This window comes from Taudactylus pleione, unplaced genomic scaffold (assembly GCF_031769625.1).
Source record: "Taudactylus pleione unplaced genomic scaffold, aTauple2 ptg000170l, whole genome shotgun sequence".
NCBI classification, from domain to species: domain Eukaryota; kingdom Metazoa; phylum Chordata; class Amphibia; order Anura; family Myobatrachidae; genus Taudactylus; species Taudactylus pleione.
The window spans coordinates 3,261,648-3,283,212 of NW_028284572.1; the positions used below are offsets into that span (position 1 = coordinate 3,261,648).

Here is a 21,565-nt window from a genome sequence, read left to right on the forward strand (position 1 = left end):
TTGACACAGATTCCTTTTAGGGGACCCTCCCAGGGCTACAGGCTATTTTTTTAAATCCTGCACCCCTAAACCCCAATTCTGCACTTTTTTTCGCCATATATTACATGGAGCAAAGTTATCCCCGTTTTTTAACAAAGACTTTGAAATTGAAAATGGGGATAATTGAAATAGGCCAAAATGACGGACTTTTCACCTCAAATTGAATATGGCCCTAAGTCCCAGAAATTGAGGCGTGAGGCGCCACAAATGTAATTTATGAAACTTTGTATTCATTTTTTGTTTTCAAATTTATTTAATACAAATGCTCAATAAAATTACATTTGTGATGTTTTACTCTATAGCAATGTGATCTTTCTGGTTGTCTTACTGACATTGTTGCTGGGGAAACATTGTTTGGCCAAGGGAGGCTAGAATTACTCTGCTCAATGACTGCTGGCTGATCAGGCTGCAGCTTCACTCATTCATGCAGTGTTACTGAGCCTCTCATGCCATTTGGTTTCCCAGTGGCACATCATGCAACCAGAACATGATGGCAAGATCTCTACCTCAGGCTCCGGCTACCCCTTTAATGAAAATGGAAAAAGGATGCTTTATACAGGTAAAATATAGACACAACACAAGTGGAGGAAATTTGTTGGATTACTAATATTGTACATAGGAATTGAATGTCAGGTAAATAAATAATATTTTAATAATTGTGTTTTTATATAGTACAATGGTTTTTTTTACATTTGCGCTTGTATACACTGCATGTCTATTACAACATGTCTTAAAATGAATTGACTAAAAGTGCATGCATCTTCAAAGATTTTTTATTAAATAGCTACTTTTACTGTCACATTATACCTTATACACACTGGCTTTTATTTTGCAATTAACGTGAGCATCAACACCTGTGAAATCACATGTCAAATGCAAATACATTTCATATGCAGCTGTTAATAGTGGATTATTTGCTGTTTAGAAAGTCATTGGAGGTTGACTATGCTTACCCAAAGCATTTCCATTGCAGTAAGCACAAAGGCAGGCATTTAATATAAAGAAATACTGTTGCAATGCTGCTGCAGTGTTCCTAAATACAGTAACATTACAAGTGGGTATGGGGTCACTAGAAACAATGGGTTCCATTTCCTTTTGTTTCACCTGTGTCTTCTTCCAATTAAAATACAAAGTGTCTGATGAGTAGTGACCTCCCTGCCCTACATTTATTTGGTGTACATTGTATATCCCTGTTTTATGTTTGTCCAGTTTTTCCACTATTTGGCTTTGCAGAGTCTGAGTGAAAAACAATCACCTAAGAATTAATGATAGGTGATGCGTACTTAACCAGTTTCCTGGCACGATCACATCAGATGCGACCACACCAGGCTGGGTTTTCCCTGACATGGTCGCATCTGATGCAACCAGTCATAAATGCCCACTAGGCGGCTGCGGGAAGCTAATCTTCCCCCAGCCACCTATGTCAGAGGGACCTGCTGGTCCCCCTACACCTGCGGCTCCCCTTCCTGTATGTCCCGATCACTGCTGGCTACAGTGATCAGGCACCGGCGGCACCCCCCTCCCAGCGCACTTCCAGCAGTGATCGGACAGCCACCTGCACCCCCTTCAGTAGGAAAGCAGTAGCCGCAGTTGCCTTCCACTGCAGCTCCGAAGCAACAGAACAGTGATCACCCTAGTGATCACTGACTACTAGAAGCAGGAGCCACGGTTACCTGCTGCTATGTACCCGGGCAGCCTAGCGGCACCCCCGCCCACTCCTCCTGATCTCAGCTCCGCCTCCCTATGTGTCCTGATCACTGCTGGCCACAGTGATTGGGCAATATATATATATATATATATATATATAGATATATATATATATGAGTGTAAGTGTATGTGGTCCTGATGAAGGGGTGCTGACCCCGAAACGTTGATATATTGAAATATACAGATGTTGCAGATCTGTCTCCGAGTGCCATTTTTTTGCTGGAATATATATATATATATATATATATATATACATACACATATATACATGTGTGTATACATATATATATATATACGAAGTATTTACAATACCTGGAGGTCCGGCGGAGGTGCATGGGGATCCAGCTTGCGTTGCAGGGGCTGCCTCCATGGCAGGGTGCTGGGGTCCAGCGGTGTCCGTGGCTGGGTGCGAAGGGGTCCAGCGGCGGGGTGCGGGGTGATCCAGTAGGGATGTGGGACCATCGATGGTTTACAAACCGATGTTAAGGAAACATCAGTGGCTGTGAGCTCAAACAATCGATGGTTTCTATTGATGGTTTAACCCATCGGCCATCATTACAGTATACCATAAAAGTATACAGTGTTTAAAAAATATTTTCTTTTGTCAAATTGTGTTGGATAGATTTTAAAAAGATGTTCTTGAGCTAATTCAGTTATAAAAAAACCCCGACAATTTTTGAGTGGTTTTTGGAAAAAAATGTCAGTTAAGTGGTTAAATGGTGCCAGAGAGATTAAAAGTTAGCACCTGTCTGAGTCGGCTGTACTAATTCAGTGCCCAAACTTCCAGTTGTTGCTTTTCAGCAGCCAGAAACCCTGAAGTCTCTGAGTCTGAACAGATGCCAAACCTCTACTAATCAGAACTGCCCCAGCGACAGTCTCACATGGAGGGTCGGGCATAGCAGCCTTCTCTTGGCGAACAGACCACGAATACTAACAAACACAATACACCCTATCCCTTAAGATTGTTGCAGTGGCAAACGCAGGATTTTTAGAGGGGGGTTTCCAAATACTTGATTTTAGAGTGAGTGTGGCCAGTCCATGAATAATTAGCACTTTACACTTTGTATGACACATATTAAAGATGGTTATGTGCATCATAATTCCAGCATATCCAAGACCAGCGATCCCAGTAAGCCATTAAATGTGGCAGTAGGGCCATCCTGCCTGAGCTAAATGTTTTTATTTCAGATGGGGACTCCATTCCAGAGCATTGCAGCAAGTCTGGGAGTCTGGGGGTGCAGCAGAAGAACCTAGCACTACCCTGGGCATATATGTACATATTGGTCTTCTTATGCACTGAATAGTGTATTATACTATATTAATAATTTACCCTATTGATGGTCTATAGCATTGCACCCCTAACTGCATGTTTTCCAGATCTCCTAGTTGGTGCACAGGTATATTTAATACTGGCTGACACATATTAAAAGATCAACAGGGGGTGCTATTTATTTAATTTTTGATTCTGAGAAGAACATGCAGTAAAATTCTATTATTTTACAATTTCTATTGTGGTTATGGGCTGGGGAGGGGGGTTTCCAGGCAACCGGAAACCCCCCCTGCGTGTGCCTATGTGTTGTGTAGGTATTTTCCTTGACATTGAATTGTCCTGTGGTTGGGTATGAAATCCCGACAGCGGCATCCTGATGGATGAAGATCCCGACAGGCGTGGTAAGTATGCTAACCCTACCCCTCTCCCCTACTAACCCTCCCTTAGTGGTGCCTAACTCTTACCTCCGCTCCCCTTATGCCTAACCCTAACCTCCCCCTGGTGGTGCCTAACCCTAACTCTTCCTCAACGTAGCCTAACCCTCCCCACAGGCAGCCTAACCCTAATCTGCCCCCGAGGGTTCCTAAACCTAACCGTCCCACGCCCCTCCCCCATCCAGCGACTAAGACCTAACAAGCCTGCTTACCTTTGTTCGGGATGCCTGCTGTCGGGATTTCGCCATCGGGATAAAGATAGGCATCAGGATTTTGACGCCTGTCTTTAGTCCTGGGTTGGGCTTCCGGCGACCGGCATTCTGGCCGCCGGTAATATAACTACATCCCGTTCTCCACATACACTAAAACACATTTGCAGAACACACACACACATAAGACACTGCAATCAATTCCTGCATGGACTATAAAAGGCCTATTATTACTGGTCTTTACTAGCCAGACTTTCACCCCTATTATCTATTCTCAATGCAGCGCTAGACAATATTTTACTGCTCCTCAAATCTGTAAGTTCCTACTTTACTTCTCTGTATATTACTGAATCTAATAGATAATGCCCCTTTACTGATTTGCCAGTTCTTCATATGTTTTAAAGAATACCTGTCATACACCTGACAAGGGTTTCATTTCAAATAAAGACTATGCATTTATGGTGGTATATTGGAATGTCTTGTTATTGGCTAATCAATTTGTATGATTAACATTCACCATGCCATAAAGACACCATCTCATAGATGCAACTTGAACACCAAATTATATAAGTCTTTATTATGGCCCATTACAAACTGGGTTGCTTAGAGGACTCTCAGACCCCAATTCAGCCATTTCTTGTCCATAACCCAGGCTGAGGACGCAGACTAGGAGAAGTGTGACCAGCTCCCCATGAACATACAGCTGTACCCCCAAGGAAGCCCAGGGAGCTTTGTATCTACACCCTTTGTGCACCAGAGCACGCACTCTCTACCTGTGTCTTTTTATGCCTATTGATTTATAGTTATGTTGCACCATAAATAAATGGAATATAATTATATCTCTGCATAACCAAGCAACAGTAGACACTTTAAATAATTATTAAAAAAGTACCTAATATTTACCTGCTTTTATATGTGCACAAGAGTAAATAGTCCACATAAAAGGCTTGAAAAGGCATTTGCTAGAGAAGAAATGATATGTAACCTAATACAAACAGTAATGTATGTTACTGAAACCATTAATTGTAAATTTGCAGAGGTTAGAGTACAGCGAATGAGCCAAGTGAAGCACACCTAGTGATTTGTGTATACTAAGCATTGCTTTCTGCTCTTGGCCAAATAAATATAATAGAAATCGCCGACTGTTATGTTATACTAGTTGTGTATACAAAATATGCAGCTATTTGTGAAGTGGCTGATTTGCAATTAAAAGTTGTCAGACTCCCATCACACCTCAAAGGTGACATATTGTTACCAGGTTTTCCAGCTTGGCCTTGTTAAATCTCACTATGTCCATCCAGTGAAGCCCTGACAAGGGTCTTCAAGGGGAAACTATCATCAAGCTGTAACATAGGCTAGAAGAGAAGATAATATTTTATTTTCTTGGCAACCAGACAGCTACTAGATAAGGGACTTGTTCCTGAGACACACGCTGCTGTAACCGATTTACCATCTGTTGCCATAATCGCGTCTGCAACTATATGCTAATGCTAATATCAGCCAGTCTTTCACAAGCATGCGTCTCAAAGTGCAAGGACTGAGACGCCCACTTTCTGCATCCTCAGATACTATAATACCACTTAGTGCGTGTTTAGATGCTACCATCGGTCGCACCATCGAAACTATAGCCCTTTGGAAGGTGCAGATTGTCTGTCTGAGTATGGCCTCTAATGTGAGCGGTTATGCATCTGTGTATGTAACCACTTCAGCAACACACTCACAACACTCACATTACACGCCCATAAGATGAGGATCCGGTCAAAATCCCGACAGTCGGAATGCTGGCGCCGGAGTCCCGACACCTGTCAGAATCTCAGCGCGGCATCCTGACCACCGGCATCCTGTCGGTAGGTACTGGGGATAGGGGGAAGGTTAGGGTTAGGCACTAAGGGGGAAGGTTAGTTTAGGGAGAGGTTAGGCTTAGGCACTAGAGGGGAGGTAAGGTTTAGGCACCAGGGAGGGAGGGTTAGGGGTAGGGAGAGGAGGAGGGTTAGGATACTCACCAACAAGTGTCTGGATGCCGGCGTCGGGATTCTGACCACCGGGATCCTGAGCGCCAGCATTTACTGTACATGTGTCTGAGAAGCCACCTCCCAGGAACGGCCAGCACATTTCCAATACATTTCTGGTAGCCTGCGTCTCAGTCGGTACTGTCCCTCTGTGCATACACACAGTGTAACGCACAGAGGGCCTGATTCAGAGCCGGACGCTCTGACAGAGCGCTCACTCTGAATCAGGCCTGGCCTTCTGGTTTTTTCGAACGGCCTCCTGGCCGCTCGCATAGCTGTGGGTGACCACCCACAGCTATAGTGAGCGGCCATGATGATGGTCACAATGGTCAAGACCATCACGACCATCGGGCTTGCGACGAGACCCTTGTGGTAGGGTCTTCTTTCCTGCAAGCCCCAGAGAGCTTTCGGCTCTAACAGAGCTGAAAGCTCTCCCACTGACATCACTTGTGATCACAAGTCTGATGTTTCTTCACCATTATTGGTTTTACTTAACCACCCTCCTTCTCTGATTGATCGTCCACTGTCACGTGTCCCCACTAGTGAGGGCCATTAATCATGCAAACTATCAATGGGTTTCCGTAAATGGTTTACTGTCATTGATGCAAAGTACCAATGACTCCAATGAGTGAGACCATCGATGGTAAACCATTCACTGGCCATCTATACCAAGTAATAAAAAAATCTCTTTTTGTTTAACCAGCGCTTAGAAAAATTACTATAATGTATATGGTCACAAAGCTGCAAAGTACTCACAGTCATTAAGGAGTCTGCAGGAAGATGTTACCTGGTTTTATAGCCCATCTTTGTATAGTGTGAAAACAAAACATTACTTCAACATGGTTACTCAACTAATCAGTAAATAATACAAATAAAATCCTTACACTTATTATTATTATCATTTATTTATATTGTGCCACAAGTGTTCCACAGCGCCTTACAAAGTACATAAACAAATAGGTTGGCCAGTGACTTACAGTACAATACAATACAGGATGAGGAAAGGATAATATACATTGCTACATTAGCGACCATAACATCCAGATAAGCAAAAGAGCATAAGCAATCAAGTGTTAGGTTAGTAAGAAGTAGATTAAAGTAAAGTAAGGGGAAGCCCTAGTGGTTAGTAAGAAGTAGATTAAAGTAAAGTAAGGGGAAGCAGAAGAGGGTAGAGGGCCCTGCTCATAAGAGCTTACATTGTAATGTGGAGGGGCAGACAAACAGGTGTGACACAGATGGGGTAGACAGGGAGGAAGGAGCATGTAGTAGCGGGTTAGGATGAGAGCTGGAAGGCTTGATGAAGTAATGGGTCTTGAGAGCCCGTTTGATGGATTGTAGAGAGGGAGAGTCTGATGGGAAGAGGGAGAGAGTTCCAAAGGTGGGGAGCAGAGCGGGCAAAATCTTGGAGGCGGGAGTGGGAGGAAGTAATCAGTTTGCATGAGCAATTCTATAAAGCATTAAATGTCAGGCTGTTATATTTATATCTAAATATTCAATCACTACTAGCCTGTCTATAGCACTGTGATACCCAGTCATTTACATGTGTTTCATGCAGAGATGGATCATCCATTATCCTACCTAGGCTTCCGATCTAGGGCCCTGATTCAGAGCCGGATGCTCTGAAAGAGCGCTCGCTCTGAATCAGGGCGTTTTTTTTTTTTTTTCTGTGCGGCCTCCTGGCTGCTCGCATAGCTATCCGTGAGCCAGAACCAGAAGCTCTCTGGGGCTTGCAGCCACGAAACCCTACCAAAAGGGTTTTGTCGCAAGCTCCGATGGTCGCGATGGTCTTGACCATCGCGACCATCGGGGCTTGCGACGAGACCCTTGTGGTAGGGTCCCGTGGCCGCAAGCCCCAGAGAGCTTCTGGCTCTGGTGATGTCAGTGGGACCGCCCACAAATGGCAGGCATTCGCATGGGAACACCTCCATTTGTGAAGCCACCCCCCCCACCATGCCTACAAAGCGGGGCGAGCTGTCGATCAACATCGACAGCCACCCCTTTTGTAGTGAGCCACGGAGCAAGAGAATTTCTCTCTCGCTCCGGGACTTGCGCACGCTCAGTGCGGCCGCTGTGCGTGCGCAGAGCACACCATCGACCCGCTCGCGAGCGCTCAAGCACTTGCGAGCGGGTCTGAATTAGGTCCTAGGTCTGTTATGACCTTGGGATCCTAGTAAATTATGGTAGTTTATTTACTGACATATTTTGTGGATAAAAGTGCTATGTCCAATTCATGTCAAATGTATCTCTAACTGTAAATATCTCAGTGTCGTGGTCACATTGCATTATCTGTTTTCTGTAGGTCCTGACTATGTGAGAGATTACAGGGCTAAGCATTTTGATTGCACCAGATACATTGGAGAAGGAGCAGCATCAGCTGAAAGCACCAGTGAAGTGGATTACTTGTGTCGTGCTGCACCAGGCACCCCTGCTCCGCTGCCTAAAGACTCTTATGTAGGGGGCATAGGCTGGGGAGTGTCGGCATTCAGCATGCTCAACAGAGATCAACTTTGTAGTGGCCATCAGATCAAGGTAATGTCAGGGGCATTTATACTGTTGTCACCAGAATGTGTCCGCTCTAAGAATAAATAATATATGTGTCAAAATTGCTTTAAGGAAAGAAAGGGGACAGTGCAACAATAACACAACAAAAACCTCCCCTCATTCTTCCCTGACCACACTAGTACGTGGTAGTATCTGATGCTCACCAACCATTTTCCCAACTCATCAGTACTGCAATATTGATGCACATTTATGAGATGCCTGGGTATACATCTGTAATCTTTAAGACAATCTGCACTACAGTTGCTCTAACTAAAGGTATTATGGAAAGTTTAGGCCATGCTAAAGGTTATTCACCATAATTTCGCTCAAAGGTGCAAGTCTGTCTAGTGCAAGTTGGATAAAATAATACCTGTATAGCCAGGACCGGCAACAAAAATCATGGTGCCCGGTACACCTACTTTTTAGGGGTCCCCATCCCTGGCAGGTACAGGCCAGTCATTTGAAAGTCTTCCAGAAGGAATTTGTCCTCCCTGGATAGATGGTGACTTCAGTCAGTATTCACGTTACAGATCACATGGGCCCGGAAGTTGTCTGTTTGCGTAGGAATATAACCAATGTCATTGTTATATAGCAGTGTTCCTTCATCCCACCAGTCTCTTTCCAGCCCCCACAGTGTCTCTCCAGGCACAGTGGCTCTTCTTCCAACATAGGCCCTCATTCAGAGGCGGTCACAAGAAGCGATCTCTCTCTCTGAATGAGGGCGGGCGCTTCTTTTTTTTGTGCGGCCTCCTGGTCGCTAGCTAAGCTGTGGGTTACCACCCACAGCTTAGCGACCGACCAGGTTGATGGTCGCGATGGTCAAGACCCTAAGGTTGGGTCTCGGCAACCGCAAGCCCCAGGGAGCTTCCTGCTCTGATCGAGCAGGAAACTCCCCACTGACATCACTGCTGATGTCAGTGCGGCTGCCCACAAAACGGCAAGTGTTCCTTCAGGAACGCCTCCATTGGTGTAACCACCCCCTGCCCCGCCTACAAACCATGGCGAGCTGTCGATCAACATCGACAGCCGCCCCTTTTGTAGTGAGCTCCGGAGCGAGAGAGTTTCTCTCTCGCACCGGGGCTTGCGCACACGCAGTGCGGCCGCTGCACGTGCTCAGGACCAAAACATCGAGCCGGCTGCGAGTGCTCAGTGCTTGCAACCGACTCTGAATGAGGTCCATAGTCTTTCCCCTGTCCCCAGTGTCTTTCTTCAGCTCCTAGTGTCTTTCCAGCCCTGACAGTCACTCTCTAGCCCACACAGTAGCTTTCCAGTCCCAGTGTCCTTTCAGTCACCACAGTGGCTCTCCAGACCCATGGACCTGCAAATTGCGGCAATTTGCTATGACGGGTGCAGGCCTATTAACATGGGGAGCCAGGCCCTGCCCCTGACAGCTGCATCTTTTCTCTGAGCTTCTCCAATAGTATTGGTTATGCACACAGTGAAATCTAGAGAGGGATACTGTGCACAGGGGGTATGTCTAGCACTATTTTCTTGTCATCAATCACCCCTCACATCATGTTGTTGAAATCAGGAGAGCATTTCTGCGTAGTCGTCATATCGGCTCCTTTAGGGATTCTTCATTCCCTAACCAAGATGGCCCACAGTCTGTACTTCTGCGCATGTGTGTCATCCACCTTGTCACTGTGTTAATTCCCTGCAGTGGAACATGTACATGTTCCACTTAACTCAGTGAGTCCCTGCAATATATTGCATCCACAGTGTTGTTCACTGCTTACATCCTGCACTGCTTCCCACATACAGTCACCGGCTTGTGGTCTGTATGTTCTGCTCATGCTCTGCTCCATGCTGAGACTCTGTTACATGCATAACTGTGAGTACGGCTGTACATTCAAGTTAAAGCTAAAATAACCACCACTGGTTGTTACTGGGATGTTTAGTGACTTCAGGGTATCCTCTGGTGTGTACATTTATTCTGCTATAACATCTGCTACACTACACAAATTTTTTAACACAACCCCCAATCACCCCCATATTATCACATATCCATTAATCCTCCCTGTCACGCCTGAGGGTTGGTTTGGGTTGGAACAGGCACGGTAGGCTGAAAAGGAGACTTGGGAGGTGTGAACAAAACTGGGCGGCTTGAGCCAAGACTTCCTAATGTATTGCTGTGAAGAGATAGAGAAGCTGCAGAGGATGATAGGCCTGAAGGCGAGGACAGAAATAGAATGTCTTTATTATGCAGCATGTTGGAATGAGAATTAGAGATGATAATACTGAATAAATGAGCAGAATCGGATTGGGACTGATGAAGCTGGATTGAGAGCTGGATTGGTTTGAGATCGATGTAGATGGTTTGAAGAACATGATGGATTTGAATCCAATGTTGAAGAATTGATGAACTTGATCGGTTTGAAACCAATGTTGAAGAATCCAAGAACTTAATTGATATGAGTCCGATATTAATGAATTAATGAACTTGATCGGTTGGGACCGATTTTGGTGAATTGAAGAACTTAATTGATAAGAGTCTGATGTTGATTAATTAATGAACTTGATTGGTTGGGACTGATGTTGATGGATTGAGGAACTTAATTTGAAATAAATCTGATGTTGATGAATTGATGAACTTGATCAGTTGGGACCGATGTTGTTGAATTGAGGAACTTAATTAATAAGAGTCCGATGTTGATGAATTGATGAACTTGATCGGTTGGGACTGATATTGATGAATTGAAGAACCCAATTAATATGAGTTCAATGTTGTAAGCATTGGATGACACCGATGGTTTGAGGCATCGTCTGGAACCGATGGTGGCTGTAAGAACAAGTCTCAGTGGTAAAAACCAGACTGGTGTGCAAGATGGCATGGGCGAATTGGGCTGCCGGGAGATCGGGACAGTTCCCGCTGGGCCGACTCAAATGTTCTCCTGCCCCCCTCCCCCAGGGCCGGCCGCTAGTACTCAGTGTCCAGGGCTGGGCTGTATGTAAACAAGCGCAGTGTCTGACTAACACTGGCCGCACTGTAAGGACCGCGACAGGCTGCATTGCTCTGCAGAGCTTGCTGCTATCTGCGTAACTGGACCTGTCTCCTGAGTCCTGAGTGAGCGGGGGGCGGGGCTCCACTCTGTGTATTGAAGCAAGGAGACACACAGCCCCGTCCCCTGCAGCACGTAGGATGTGTGCACTGTGCAGGGAATGGATCAGCGTGACAGGAAGGGGAGGAGCCAGGCAGTAACTGGGCCCGGGGTCTCAGAGGAGTCAGGTGCAGCTGCAGCACAGAGAGGGAATGGATCCTCTGATCTTCAATGTCGGCAGCCTGGCAACATCATGACTGTGGCTGGTGAGTGAGTCCAGCAGGTGACTGTCACTGTTGTTATATATACAGGGCTGTGTTGTTATATAGGGGGATGTTAGGTGAGGAACTTTGTTGTTATATGGGGGGCTCTGGTGTTTTTTAGGTCGATGTGGTGTTATAGTGAGCTGTGGTGTTATATAGGGGGTGGTGGTGTATAGGGAGTGGTGGTGTATAGGGGCTGTGGTGATATATATAAAACTGTATTTCAGTGTATAGGGGGTTGTATCTGTATATAGGAGGCTTTGATGTTATATAGAGCTGTATGTCATTATATAGGGACTGGTATATAGAGCTGTGTGTCATTATATAGGGACTGTGGTATATAGAGCTGTGTGTCATTATATAGGGACTGTGGTATATAGAGCTGTGTGTCATTATATAGGAACTGTGGTATATAGAGCTGTGTGTCGGTATATAGGGGCTGTGGTATATAGAGCTGTGTGTCAGTATATAGGGACTGTGGTATATAGACCTGTGTGTCGGTATATAGGGACTGTGGTATATAGAGCTGTGTTTCGGTATATAGGGACTGTGGTATATAGAGCTGTGTGTCGGTATATAGGGGCTGTGGTATATAGAGCTGTGTGTCGGTATATAGGGGCTGTGGTATATAGAGCTGTGTGTCGGTATATAGGGACTGTGGTATATAGAGCTGTGTGTCGGTATATAGGGGCTGCGGTATATAGAGCTGTGTGTCGGTATATAGGGGCTGCGGTATATAGAGCTGTGTGTCGGTATATAGGGGCTGCGGTATATAGAGCTGTGTGTAGGTATATAGGGGCTGTGGTATATAGAGCTGTGTGTCAGTATATAGGGGCTGCGGTATTATATAGAGTTATGTATTTGGTGTATACAGGCTGTAGTAAGTGTATATCCCTAAGGGGACCCACATGCTGTATGTTTGTACTTTCTCCCATAGTTTCCTTTCAAGGGAATTTAATTATTTTTTCGCACCCTCACTCCCGTCTAAAGTGATGGGTCTCGGGCGTGCCGCTGAAAGTGGCTGTGTACAGAGAAGCCGAATCACTCACATTCGAAACCATACTCAGACGGATCTGCACCTAGCATAGGGCTGGTGCAAGTTTTGATGGTGCCACCGATGGCAGGGTCTGAAGATGCTGCGCAAAGCATGATTGCAGTGTGTGTGGATGCTGTAGATGGGCGTCTTAGTCCTTGCACATTCGGACATAAGGCTATACACAATGCAAGGGGTTTGTAGTGACTGCAACTGCGTCCGACTCAGAATCAGGCCATATGGAGAGGGTGTAACCCATCCCCCATTAGGGCTGCTTCCAGAAACTTCCCGGGCTGGTTTTCCATCCCAATCCGCCCCTGCAAGATGGTATATAGGAACAGGATGTAACGGACTGGGGGCCTGATTCAGCAAGGAACGCAGTTGCTAATATGCACGCAATCACCCAATTGTTGCATACTGCACATGCGCAAACTGGCCATTGGGATCGGGACTTCGATCGCAATGACTACGCAGACCCATCGCAGAGTGATTGACAGGAAGTGCCGTTTGTGGGTGGTAACGGGGGGGGGGGGGTGGTCGGCCGAATGCAGTCGTGCCAGTGCGTTTCATCGCTGTTGCAGGTCTCAGCGTACGTGGAAGTTAGCATTTCTGAGTAAGGTCAGGGCTTGTGCAAGTGTGCGTGAGGCTCATATGGCACTCGATTGTATCGATGTTTTCGCAGTCCTGCTAAACATTGCAGATGTGTGTAAGGTAAAGTGGACGTTCTTATGTTGTGCTGAGATTGCATTGCGATTGCAATGGATTAGCATACTATCGCAGTTGAACTGCATGTGTATTTGCTATTGCCAGTGCACGAACTGGCCATTGCAATCGAGACTGTGATCACAATGCTAAACATTACAGATGTGTGTAAATTAAAGTGGGCATTCTAATATTGTGCCAAGATCGCAATGGATAAGCATACCATCGCAGTTGAACTGTGTGTGTAATCACTATTGCATTCCCCTTGCTGAATCAGGCCCTGGGACCGTTCAGATACTGAGTACCTGGGAGCTCAGCTCTGAGCTTTAACGTCAGAAAGAAGTGACGTTGCAATGGCAGCAGAGCCCAGTCTGGAAACGGAATTCATAGGGGAGGGGCCCAGGGAATTGATGCTATGATCAGCAGGTCTGGGAGCAGCGCTCTCAGTGGAGGAAGAACGTCAGGTGACAGAGCCCAACATGGCTGAGCCCATACTGTTGTTTAGGAGGGAACTCTGGTGTGCAGCCGTGTGCCAACATACTGAGAAGACATGCTGTGATCAAGAGGCTGCACAGAGCCCTCTTCCATGTTCAGTAACAGTACACTGAGCGGACGGGGGAGGAGCAGCACAGACAGACCTCAGCCCCCTGTCACATGCGCCCGGTGTGGCTGTCGGCGGCCCTGCACCTCAGTGGCATAACTACGGCTCCCGTAGCCCCTGCGGTGGCTTGGGGGCTGTTGCTTCGCCACTGCAACTGTGAACGCTGGCCTCTTAAGTGATCAGAGGCTAAGGAAGCCTCCGATCACTTCAGAGGTCAGCGCTCCCAGTGATGCAGTGTGCGGGTGATGTCATGACATCACCTGTGATGTGAGGAGCCTGTGCGGCCATGCCTGCTGGATCAAGTTAGATCCAGTCAGCATGGCAGCAGGAGCAACAGCCGGGACGACGGACGAATGGAGTCAGGTAAGTACTGGATCAGGTAAGTACTGGGGGGGCACTACTTTAAGGGGCACAACTACATAGGCACTACTTTAAGGGGCACAACTACAGGGGGCACTGCATATGGGCACAGCTACAGGAGGCAATGTATATGGGCACAACTACAGGAGGCACTGCCTATGGGCTCAACTACTGGGGCACTGCATATGGGATCAACTACTGGGGCACTGCATATGGGCACAACTACAGGGGGCAATGCATATGGGCTCAACTACAGGAGGCACTGCATATGGGCATAACTACAGGGGGCTACTGCATATGGGCACAACTACAGGGGCTACTGCATATGGGCACAACTACAGGGGACACTGCATAAGGGGCACTGCATAAGGGAGTATTGCATAAGTGGCACTGCTACAAGGGGCCCTGCATAAAGGGCACTGCAACAGGTTGCATTGCATAAGGGTCACTACTACAGGGGGCATTGCATAAGGGGCACTACTACAGGGGTCATTTAATAATGGGCACTACTACAGGGGGCATTGCATAAGGGGCACAACTACAGGGGGGGGCACTGTATAAGTGTCACTAACTTGATACATGCAGTTTACAGGTTATAAACTGTTCCCAATAATCTGGTTCTACACGGACATAGAAACTGTGCAGACTGGCAGAGGTGACAGACTGGCAGGAGCGGAGAGGAGGATTAGTGAAGTACATCTGTCAGGGTGGGATGTAATGGGCATTACTGTGTGGCATAATGTGTAAGGGGCATTACTGTGTGGCACAATGTGCTATTATGGGTATTACTTAGTGTGGCATAATGTGTTATAAAGGGCATTACTGTGTGGCATAATGTGTTGTAAGGGGCATTACGGTGTGTCATTATGTTATACGTGGCATTACTGTGTGGCATAATGTGTTAAGGGCATTACTGTGTGGCATAATGTGTTGTAAGGGGCATTATGGCATGGCATAATGTGTTATAGGGGCATTAAGGTGTGGCATAATTTGATATAAATCAGGCATGTCAAACATGTGGACCAAATAAACATTTTAATGCGGCCCAACAGTGTAGGCCCAAATATATCTAATATGCGGGTCACACCCCTGCCACGATCGGAGCTCAGCTCTGATCGGGCAGTGATTACTTTATTTAAAACTTGCAATGCTGGTCTCTGAAGCAATCAGAGCCTAAAGAAGCCTCTGATTACTTCACAGGCCAGTGTTCCCAGTGATGCAGCACGCAGGTGATGTTGTGACATCACCCTCATCTCCTGCAATGAGAGGAGCCTGCTCCTGCCGCTCTGGATCTAATTAGATCCAGTCAGCGGCAGCGTCAATGCGGGGTGGTGGGAGTGATGATGGCGTGGACTGGAGCGGTGCCCAGTGGCCATCGTGAAGAAAGGTAAGTACTGCACAGGTGAGTGGGACCTGTTCTATACTGGGAGGCAGCACAGCATATGGGGCACAACTAGGGGCATTACTGGGAGCACAACATAAGGTACACTACTAGAGGCACTACTTGGGGCATTACTGGGGGAACAGCATAAGGCTCACTACTAGAACAATACTGGGGGCATTGCATAAGGGGCACTACTAGGGCCATTACTGGGGGCACTGCATAAGGGGCACAACATAAGGGGCACTATTAGGGACATTACTGGGGCACTACTAGGGGCATTACTGGGGGCACTGCATAAGGGGCACTACTAGGCACATTACTGGGGTGGCAATATAAGGGGCACTACTAGGGACATTACTGGGGCACAGCATAAGGTGCACTACTAGGGGCATTACTGGGGGCATTGCATAAGGGGCACTACTAGGGCCATTACTGGGGGCACTGCATAAGGGGCACTACTAGGGACATTACTGGGGCACTGCATAAGGGGCACTACTGGGGCCTCAGCATAAGGTCACTACTGTGGCACTGCATAAGGGGCACTACTAGGGGCATTACTGGGGGCACTGCATAAGGAGCACTACTAGGCGCATTACTGGGGGGGACAATATAAGGGGCACTACTAGGGACATTACTGGGGCACTGCATAAGGGACACTACTGGGGCACTGCATAAGGAGCACTACTAGGGGCATTACTAGGGGCACACCATAAGGTACACTACTAGGGGCATTACTGCAGGCTCTACTAGGGGCATTACTGGGGGCACTGCATAAGGGGCACTACTGGGGGCACTGCATAAGGGGCACTACTAGGGGCATTACTGGGGGCACAACATAAGGGGCACTACTAGGGACATTACTGGGGCATTGCATAAGGGGCACTACTGGGGTACTGCATAAGGGGCGTTAATGGGGGCACAACATAAGGTGCACTATTAGGGGCATTACTGGTGGCACTAGCATAAGGTGCACTACTGGGGGCTCTGCATAAGGGGCATTATTGGGGCTCTGCATAAGGGGCATTACTGGGGGCTCAACATAAGGGGCATTACTGGGTGCACTGCATAATGGGGACTACTGGGGGATATTGCATAATGGACACAACTTCAGGGGGCATTGCATAAGGGTCTCTAATATAGGGGAGAATTGCATAAGGGGCACTACTACAGGGGGCACTGCATTGGTTTTTATTAATAATAAACCTTTCAAAATTGCATATAAGACTTTTTTTTTGTTGCGGCCCACACACTCTTAGACATTGAATATTCGGCCTGGTTGGTATTTTGAGTTTGACATGCCTGTTATAAGGGGCATTATTTAGTGTTGTGTAAGGGACATTACTGTATCATGAAACCACACACCTTAAACGTCATCTTCGAGTGTGTTTGTTTTTTGTTTGAAAAATGGTAGCAACAACCAGATGGTGTAGTCAACCAGAATTGTCTGTGGGCACGGTGAATTCCACGATATCTCTGGGAAGCTAAATGTGTAATGATATGGGCAAAACCTTCATATATAGAGGTCTCAGGAAGTGGTGTCTCACACTTGGGCTAGACAAACTTAAAAACTTTTTTAAATGTGGACCAAGAGCAGCAGAATGTGTCAGCCAGCTACTAGAGTATATTATTATTATTTTGAATATTCTAGCTACTCCTGCTGCATACTGATGAATGTATTGATACCTTCAACTAGATAACAGGAGATTGTACCTGAAGTATTGACACTTATTGATTGTATACTGACATGCTACAGCTAGTGATTTAAAAATACCCTATTGTGTACATTATTTTGTGTTGGTAATGACCTATGCTCTTTTGCGTTGTCTGTTTAAATGAACATGATTAAAATAATTACACCTGTATGATTTACATGCAAACTCTCCAAGCATAGAGGGGGTCATTCAAAGTCGGTCGTTGCGGCCGCACGGTCGTACGCAACCGATGTTCGCTAAACTGTGCATGCGTAAAATTCGCAATGCGCGTGCGCAAACTAGCTGTTACGATCGGAAATATCTCTCTCCTTGAACTTGGCCAGGTCGTTAGTTTGAGTGACAGGATGAGGCGTTTGTGGGTGGTAACAGGGGAAGGCGCTTGTGAACGGGGGAGTGGAGATCCGAACGCAGGAGTGCCTGACTATGCAAACGGCGTTTTATGGGAGTGCATAATTAACAAAGTAGTGTCATGGCACATGTGACATGGGAGGTTTTAACACTGACTTGATCGTAGAGCTTAAGAGAGGGTATGGTCAACCTTAAGCTCTACGACCAGTTCCGATGGTTCCCGATGGTCTCGATTAATTCTTATATGCCCGGAGATGACGTGTAATGCGTACGAGAAGGGGCGTATTTTTTGTCTTACGGCCGCATCCTCCCCTTGGTCGTCCATCTAACGATCCGATCTTAACGACGCAACTTGCGAGTGCATCATTTGCATATCCGGCCCCTTTTCCCTTACGACCGTGCGGCCGCAACGATCGACTCTGAATGAGGTCCTGAATCTTCTCTCACTAAGGGGCCTAAGGCCTGATTCAGCAAGGATCGCAAAGAAGAGATTGCACGTTCCTGGCTGCTGCGAGAATATGCTAATGAATGCCTACGCATGGCAATCGCAACACAAGATGCAGACGCCCAGCACTACATAAAGCCAGCCCACCTCCCTTTACTCTATGCTTAATCAGTACACAGGCTAGCAAAAAAAAAACATTGGTAACATTGGAGACCATCGACCTCATACGCACAACTGTGGCAGCCCTAACCAGCCACAGGATTGTGTGCATTGGGACACACACGCATGCGCAGAGATGCAACATCGCCCAACTGCGAGCGAATTCTTACTTGCGATCCTTGCAGAATCAGGCCCCTATTCATGATATTAATTATCGGGTCCGATAATTAACATTCTAACTTGCCGTGGCTACCGGAAAAATTCATCATTGCTTCGGCGTGGTGACAGCTGATGGGAAATCAGCTGTGCCTGCTAGCGGCTTCACTGCTCCTTTTCGGAGCAGTGAATATTTTGACGGGACTGCGCATGCCCGACCTACAGGTCACGCATGCTCACAAGAGCCCCGGACGAATCCCTCATCGCAACCCAGACCTCCTTCCCATAGGGAAGAAGCGGGTTCCGATCCCGAAGCAGGAGCATTCACTATCTGAAGATGGCGAATGCTCCCGCAGTCAAGCTCCGAAAATATAATTTATTATTATTATTATCTTTTATATGGTGCTGCAAGTGTTCCGCAGCGACTTACAAAGTCCATAAACAAATTGTAGACAAGCGACTTACAAAACAATACAATACAGGACATGAATGATATATATTGCTACATTAGCAACCATATCACCCAGATAAGCAACAGAGCATAAGCAACCAAGTGTTAGGTGCCCTAGTGGTGAGTAAGGAGAAGCACAAGAGGGTAGATGGCCCTGCTCGTGAGCTTACATTCTAAAAAGGTGGGGGAAGACAAACTGGTTTGACACAGATAGGGTAGATGGGGAGGAAGGAGCATGTTGCAGGGAGTTAGAATGATAGCTGGAAGGCTTTGATGAAGTAGTGGGTAGAGCCCGTTTGAAGGATTGCAAAGAGGTGGAGAGTCTGATGGGGAGTGGGAGAGAGTTTCAGAGGCAGGGAGCAGTGCGGACAAAATCTTGGAGGCGGGAGTGGGAGGAAGTAATCAGCTGGCATGAAAGGCGGCATGCATTAGTTGAACAAAGAGAGCGGAGAGGAGCGTGAAGGGAGATGAGATCAGAGATGTATATGGGAGAAGATTGGGTAAGGGCTTTGTGAGCAAGCATGAGAACCTTAAATTGGGTTCTAAAAGAGAAGGGGAGCCAGTGGAGGCCTTGTAGGAGAGGGGAGGCAGATGTAGAGCGTTTAGAGAGGAAGATAAACCATGCAGCAGCATTAAGGATAGACTGAAGAGGAGAGAGATGGGATTTGGGGAGGCCAGATAGGAGGAGGTTACAGTAGTCCTATCTGGAGATGACCAGTGAGTGTATGAGTGTTTTAATAGCATCCTGGGTGAGATAGGGTCTGATCTTAGAAATATTTTTGAGATGGAAATGACAGGACTGTGAAAGGTTCTGGATATGTGGTTTGAAGGAGAGAGATGAGTCCAGGATAACTCCAAGACAGCGCACCTTGGGACTAGATGAGATAGTTATTTCATCACTAGATAAAGAAATAGTGGGAAGTGAGGTGATGTGGGAGGGTGGGAAGATGATCAGCTCTGTCTTAGACATATTTAGTTTAAGAAATCGCTGGGACATCCAGGAAGAGGTAGCAGAGAGACAGTTGGAGAAACGAGTCAGAAGAGAGGGGGAGAGATCAGGGGAAGAAAGGTAGATTTGAGTATCAGCATAGAGATGATAATGGAGGTCAAAAGAGCTGATGAGTTCACCTAGAGAGGAAGTATAGAGGGAGAATAGGAGAGGACCAAGAACAGAACCTTGGGGAACACCTATTGTAAGAGGCTGTGGGGGGGAAGAGGAGTCATGAGAGGAAACTGAGAAAGATCGGTCAGAGAGGTAGGACGACAGCCAGGAGAGGGCAGTTTCACGTAGACCAAGGTAGTGAAGGATATGCAGCAGTAGAGGGTGGTCCACAGTGTCAAAAGCAGCAGAGAGATCAAGGAGAATAAGAAGAGAGTAGTGACCTTGGGATTTGGCAGCAAGGAGGTCATTACTGACTTTCGTGAGGGCAGTTTCAGTGGAGTGGAGAGAATGGAAGCCAGACTGAAAAGGGTCAAGGAGGGAGTGGGAGGAAAGAAAAGCGGTAAGGCGGTTGTAGACAATCCGCTCAAGGAGTTTGGAGGCAAAGGGGAGGAGAGAGATGGGTCAGTAGTTAGAAAGAAGGTTAGAATCAAGGGTAGATTTTTTAAGAATGGGGGAGACAAGGGCATGCTTGAATGCAGAAGGAACATTGCCTGATGGGAGGGAGAGGTTAATGAGGTGGGCAAGATGGGAGCAGGCAGAGAGTGATGAAGCGGAAAAGGCGGGAGGGGATAGGATCAAGGGGGGAGGTGGAAGGGGGAGGACCGGATGAGGGCTATGACTTCCTCTCCAGATACAGGGGAGAAGGATGTTAGAGTTGGTAAAGTTGATGGGGAGGGGTGATCTGGGAAAGGAGGAGGTGGAGAGCTGGGGGACTAGCTGAATATGATGTCCTGACATATGGAATCAATTTTAGATGTAAAGTAGGTAGCAAAGTCAAGGGCAGTGAGCAAGGAGGGGAGACAAAGAGGGGGTGGGCGAAGGAGGGAGTTGAAAATGAAGAAGAGACGCTGGGGATTAGAGGACTGAGAGGAGATGAGGTTCTTGAAGTATGACTGTTTAGAGAGGGAGAGATGCAGCACTATAGGATGAGAGCATACATTTGAAATGAAGAAAATCTGCCTTAGAGTGTGATCTTCTCCACTGTTGCTCGGCAGTTCGAGAACACTTTTGCAGGTATCTGGTGCATTTGGAATGCCAGGGTTGAGGAGTAGATCTGCTAGTGTGAGTAGTGATCGCGTGAGCGACAGAGGGCCTGATTCAGAGGCGCTCACAAAAAGCGAGCACTCGCTCTAAATCAGGGCGGGCGCTTGGTTTTTAAGTTGCGGCCTCTTGGCTGCTCGCATAGCTGTTGGTTACCACCCACAGCTTATGCGAGCGACCATGATGATGACATCGACAGCACGCCCCCTTTGGTGCGAGACCCGGAGCGACGGAGAGCCCGTCGCTAGCCAGGTCTCGCGCATGCGCACGACGGAGCTCCCTCCGTCGTGAGCATGCGCAGTGGGGTAACATCGACCCGCTTGCGAGCGTCCTGCGCTCGCGAGCGGGTCTGAATGACCCCCTGAGATTGAATTAACTAATACTTTCACCCAGCCCAACACTGTAACTAAGGGCCTGATTCAGACCCACTCGCGAGCGGCTGTCCGCTCGCAAGTGGGTCGATGTTATGCACTGAGCATGCGCACGACGGAGGGAGCTCCG

General features: G+C 47.1%; 1 protein-coding gene across 1 annotated transcript in view; it reads left to right on the top strand.

The window, feature by feature from the left end:
- Positions 1 to 513: 513 nt before the first annotated feature.
- SPMIP2 (sperm microtubule inner protein 2) overlaps positions 514 to 21,565 on the top strand; it is a 73,341-nt gene continuing 52,289 nt past the window's right edge. Inside the window, 2 exon segments of the mRNA XM_088475341.1 lie at positions 514 to 598; positions 7,968 to 8,197. Of these exon segments, the coding sequence (XP_088331467.1) occupies positions 514 to 598; positions 7,968 to 8,197 (315 nt within the window).